General features: G+C 38.1%; 1 protein-coding gene across 1 annotated transcript; it reads right to left on the minus strand.

The window, feature by feature from the left end:
* Positions 1 to 1,572: 1,572 nt before the first annotated feature.
* LOC121860607 (tRNA (adenine(58)-N(1))-methyltransferase non-catalytic subunit TRM6-like) lies at positions 1,573 to 5,177 on the minus strand. The gene is made up of 5 exons (XM_042357807.1): positions 5,089 to 5,177; positions 3,183 to 3,280; positions 2,909 to 3,066; positions 2,535 to 2,644; positions 1,573 to 2,158 (listed from the first exon to the last, which is right to left on the minus strand). Exons 2-5 carry the CDS (start codon positions 3,272 to 3,274, stop codon positions 1,982 to 1,984), a joined length of 537 nt encoding a protein of 178 aa, XP_042213741.1. The 5' UTR covers positions 3,275 to 3,280; positions 5,089 to 5,177; the 3' UTR covers positions 1,573 to 1,981.
* Between the last annotated feature and the right edge of the window lie 269 nt (positions 5,178 to 5,446).

A 5,446-nucleotide genomic window follows, 5' to 3' on the forward strand; every position in this document is an offset into this window, starting at 1 on the left:
AGTGTGTTGGTGGGTGCTACCCACAGGGTGATGTGATGCGTCTAGTGCGGTAGTGCTAATTTAGTGTTAAGGTGCAGCTCTGCTTGCTAATCTTACGCTTTCAGCTACTGTCGCCGGCTAGCCCTCGTGGTGAAAGGGGAGAGCAGAGTGTGTAAGTCTCTTCCCTGCCGGTACACAGCCTCTCCATCACCAAGACCCTTCAGTGCCTCCTCGTGGCAACGCACGGTAACTGGGTGTCTTGCAACCCCAGGCAAATTCTGTAAGGGATCTCGGAGCAGCAGCGGGCCCCAGAGGTACGGTGTGCAGGCCCGCCTGCGTGCGGATACGCCCTGACGCCTACCAACCACTGCAACCCCCACCCCCTCCCTATTGCCTTGTGGATTAGTCTGGCGGAACATAAGGCTAGGGAAGCTCACCCTACACATACCACAGTTGGGTGACTTGCGTCAGGCAGACTCCGACTGACTGGAGCTCTGGCAGTCCCCTGCAATCACGGTCACCCGAAGGTCATCTCAAGTCCACTCTTGCCAATGGAACTTGGCGATCAGGACCAAGCTGGTGGTGGTGGTCGGGTCAGCGCACCCCGACTGTCAAGATAATCTCTTCACTGCACAGGCAAACCGTTTCATTATATCATCTCCATCAACACAACTTTACATCTCGAGAACGGGCATAATAGAGTCAGATGTGCACGTAGGGAAAGGAAACACAATTGCACTCCTTACCCAGAGCTGTTCTGCCCAGTGTGTCATAGTCTGCAGGTTGGACTCCACAACCACATTCAGTGGCACCGCCGACATCCCTAGTTTAACACTCATCATCGGCTATGACAGACAGCCTTAAGCAAGCATTACTCCTGGGTTGAATATTTCTTTACAGTAGACCTTGACCATTTGCAAGTTTCTTATTGTTCAATTCACAATGTTACACTACATCTGTACAGTTCCTTGAACCCATGTGCACACTGGGTAAAAATAAATGACACTTGCCCAAGTTTTGGCTCATAAACAAGAGGACACAGGTAACTGTAGCATTATTCCCTGAATGCTTTCAGGACTGCTTGGTCCATGGAGTGGAAATAACTTAAAATAAAAGAACTTGGTATTTAACTTCCTTCTCATCAATGACAATGCCACAGACCACTCACCCAATATCAAATTCATGCACCTAAAGGTGTAAGTGATTTTTCTGATTCCAAATACAACTTCTATACATTAACCCCTAGATCAAGGTGATATAGCAGCAGCCTTCAAAGCGTACTACACCAGTTGCATTTTGAATGTGATGGAGAATGATCTGACATTGGATGTTAGTCAGTGATGGAAGAACTTCTACATTGTGCACTGAGTCACTGACAAAAGAAGTTGCTTGATGAAATCAAACCATCCACCATGAATACCTGCCAGAGGAAGCTGTGGCCAGAGGCTCAACAACTCTGGTTTCCCTTGTGTTGCTGATGAAGCCAGGAACACCAATCAAGCCCCCCCCCTCCCTCCCCAAAGTCAGCCACCTGCATCTCCTGGGGAGTCATCATTTTTACTTCCCTTCCACCACCACCACCACCATCATCATCATCATTGTTAAAGGCAAGTTACAAATAATTCTTTGTAATTTATTTTTATTTATAGGTAATGTAATGTATTGGTCATTGCAGTATTCTTAAACATTTACCATTCCTCCCTACGTTCAGTAGAACCCTTTTTCCTATACTGTAGATCCAAGTTTTTAAATTCATAAATTCTGCATTTGTGAGAGTTTTTTAAAAACATAACCCCCACAAATACCGAAGGTCTACTGGATGTACAATATGTTTTCCTTTGCAGTTTAAAAACGAACACTGCAGCAACATGTAACTTGTTGGGGTCATCATTAAAATCCTGCACAATTAAACTTGAAGACTCATAAAAGATAGAAATGCCATGTGCTTATAATCATTCCTAATACTGTAGCATGCTGGGGTGATAAAATGCCGAGCCAATACTTACGATATTTTAAGTGGATCTTGAGTGTAATACATATTACACAGCAGTCGTATAGATGGTCTGTGTATGACGATGATTTCATCATATTTCTTTTGTTTCTTTTTTACATACTTTTCTTGGGAATATACTGTTTTATCTTTGAATGTTGTACTACTTTCTGTGATTGTCTGAATGACCTGAAAAGAAATATCTGTTTTACACACATTATTACTTTGGTGGTTATATATATATATATATATATATATATATATATATATATATATATATATATATATATATATATATATATATATATATATATATATATATATATATATATATATATATATATATATATATTAAAGATTAGTAGCATTCATAATCTCTGACCATAATGTCAATTATGAAGATGAAACAATGAGCAGCTGCTTTTTTAGTAGAAAAATTGAACTGGATATTCAATAGAGCACATTAAAAACATCAGATGCAAAATTAGTCCCCAAGTCTTAAATCAAAAGCCTTTCATAAAGACTACGGATAAGTTTATGATGGCACCAAAATTGTTGTTCTTACCTCTTTTCCTGTCAACCCTGAATCTTTAAGCTGGATAATTTCCTCCGGTGTTAACTTTTGGGACCGGCCATCATCTCGTAGGTCACGGTTGTCCTCCCCTCCCTCCATCACTGTGTAGAAAATATTATTTTTCCTTCAAGTCAATTTTATAAATGTGGCCTACTCTTATTTTTCATAAGTGACAATTCAATAGTTATAATTTGATAAATAATTAATTCATGCTTAATCACTGTCATGTCATCCTAAGGTGTGGTACAGTACTTTCACTCTCAGTGCAGTAGTTGTCTCATTAAAGAGATAAGTGAAAAAATTATCTAAATGCAGTCTAAATAGTGTAAAGGAAGCCACTACAGTATTTCAAATTTGAGACTCACCAATATCAAGAGAGCTACTAAAGTCTTCTGTCTTTTGAATCTTGAACAGTTTGTTTGATGTCCTCTCCATTTTGAAGGAAGACCCAAATAGGCAGCCAAGAGCACCTTCAATATTTAAAGTAAATTGACCACCACCTCGTTTACCAAATGCATAGGTCCTGTAAAAATAAATATGCGGTTAAGACTATTTTATTCTATCTTCATATTTACAATGGACATATTTTGACTGATCCATTTAGTGTGCACGTAAAAATTATAATCATCAATCACTGACCTGCCCCGTAAGACACGGCATGTCTTAAGGTAAGTGCCCTTCTGAATAACCACAGTGCAGCCCTCGCATATCTCCTCCTTCCCTTCTGGCATGATGACCTACAAGAGAACATTTGTTAAATATATACCGAGATATTTCTAATACTCTACCATATGTGATTGTTAGTGATATGTTCATATTGTAAATTAAAAGTACATATTATATCATTGTCTAAGTGTTAGCCAAGTTTGCACTTTTATAGGGAGCTGTACTCCTTATGGCATGCAGTTTTTTGTAAATTATTATTTGATCATTAAGACATCTTATGACAAAAGATGCCACCATAGCCCAGTGCTTTCTATGACTTCACAGAGATATGAGCCCCATTTTAACCAGTGAAAATTGTCAATAATTTGTAATGCCTTACATATTTATTCCACATTTTCCTTTTTGTAATAAATTTACAATAAAAAGTTTCTGTTCACCCATATTGTCCATTACAGTACTGTCTTTTATATTTTAGGGTTTTGGTTGGTTCATTTTCTATAAACCATTTCTGGGGTAATTACTTTCATATTACAGTCCAAATTCCTAGACTGAGGATTACCTAATTGAAATAAATACTGGACAGTAATTTCAGAATATAGATACAGATGTGTTCAGATTGAGGTGTGAACTTTTTGTGATTTTAAAAGTAATATTTTTGTAGCTGTTGTAATTTTCAAGTGTTATTAGTATATAAGACTGGGCTGTAATTGTCAAAGATTCTGGAAGGATTCAAAAGATGCCTAGATATTTATTCATTATAAATATCATTCAAGTTCCTTTTGATTTACCATGTTCAGAGATCCATTCCTGTAGTCTGTTTAAACAGAACTCTGAAGTTAGTTAAATCAAATTTAGCCCAAGATCATTAAAAGTTATTTCCTTTGTGGTACAACTAATTTCAGTAATAGTGGAGCAGACAGCTAACACCAGAGAGAGTTGTATGATTACATTTGTTTTTTCTCAGATATTCTTGGGGTGATAATAAGCAAGAAAAATGATACGGCAATTTTTTATTTTATCTTTCATGAATTCCCTGTAGTGGGCAAGGTGTGGAGGATGATCACATGACACTAAAATTATGTCTCTACATGCTTTGTGTTAGAAGAAATCTGTCTTGTTGCGTGTTGTTGTCCGCTCTTTGTTTCAGTGCAACAACTGAGCGTCTTGGTCCGACCATACTCTTAACATCCCCCCCCCCCAAAAAAAATTCACCGTGCCACTTAAAAAAAGTGGCTTTCATTGGTACCCTCAACTAAAAAGTTAGGTAAGGTTAGGTAGGTTTCTTTGGTTAGGTCAGGCTCTATTATGTTCTGTGGGAAAAATAAACAAAATCGAACAACTCTTTCTGTTGTTAGCTCCACCTTCACCCTAATTTCTTCCCTAAATATAAGCAAAGTTGTGAATAAGCTTGTTGCCACAAATGCATTTTAATTCAGAAAGCTTTTCATTCGGTGCATTAAAGCATTCTTAGGTGGGTACCGTTGGACTGGAAGACAGTATTGCACAATACCTGTACTCTAGTCTTCCAGTATAACTCTCAACAATGCCAAGTGAAGTGAAAAGAGGGAAAGTATATATTGTATAATGGATTACATCCTACTATAGGACGGTCGTCTGTTTAAGCTATTTAATGTACGGTAACTTAACCTGGTCATGTAACAAAGTATAAAAATCGTGTATTATTATTGTTTCGGTCATCTAGCGAAGTTTAGGGTTATAAGGTTAGGTTAGGGTTTTCCGATGGTTTTTTGATGCGAACAACTTCCAAATAGGTGGATGGCCAAAACGATAATTTTACCCCAAATCGCAGATCCCCAGACCCTAGCCTGATAGATACAGTACTCGTGTTCATCAGTAACTGTTGTGTTCGACCCCTGACCTGATCCTGAAAACACCTTATTATGGGGCCGACACAAAAGAGAAGCTCTTCAATAATTGTCCCATAGTCTAGAGGACTGAGCAGCGGCTGATGCAGTAATATCTAAAATATACCTACATTTGTTTTAATTTAACCATATAGCATATCTGTTATTTATATTTATTGACTAACTTGTAACTTTGCTGAATATAATTGGCAAGTAATTGGTAAACAGCCAGTTGTTGGTAATGTTAGGGGTTTATACGGTAGGCAGCGTGTTGTCAGCTGTTAGCAAGACTGTAAACAAAACCACATGTTGTGTACAGTACATCACACTCTTAACTGGAGTTGTTTATGGGAGATTAAAGTGGACTAGTAA

The sequence above is a fragment of the Homarus americanus genome, unplaced genomic scaffold (assembly GCF_018991925.1).
Source record: "Homarus americanus isolate GMGI-L3 unplaced genomic scaffold, GMGI_Hamer_2.0 scaffold11150, whole genome shotgun sequence".
In the NCBI taxonomy this organism is placed as follows: Eukaryota; Metazoa; Arthropoda; class Malacostraca; order Decapoda; family Nephropidae; genus Homarus; species Homarus americanus.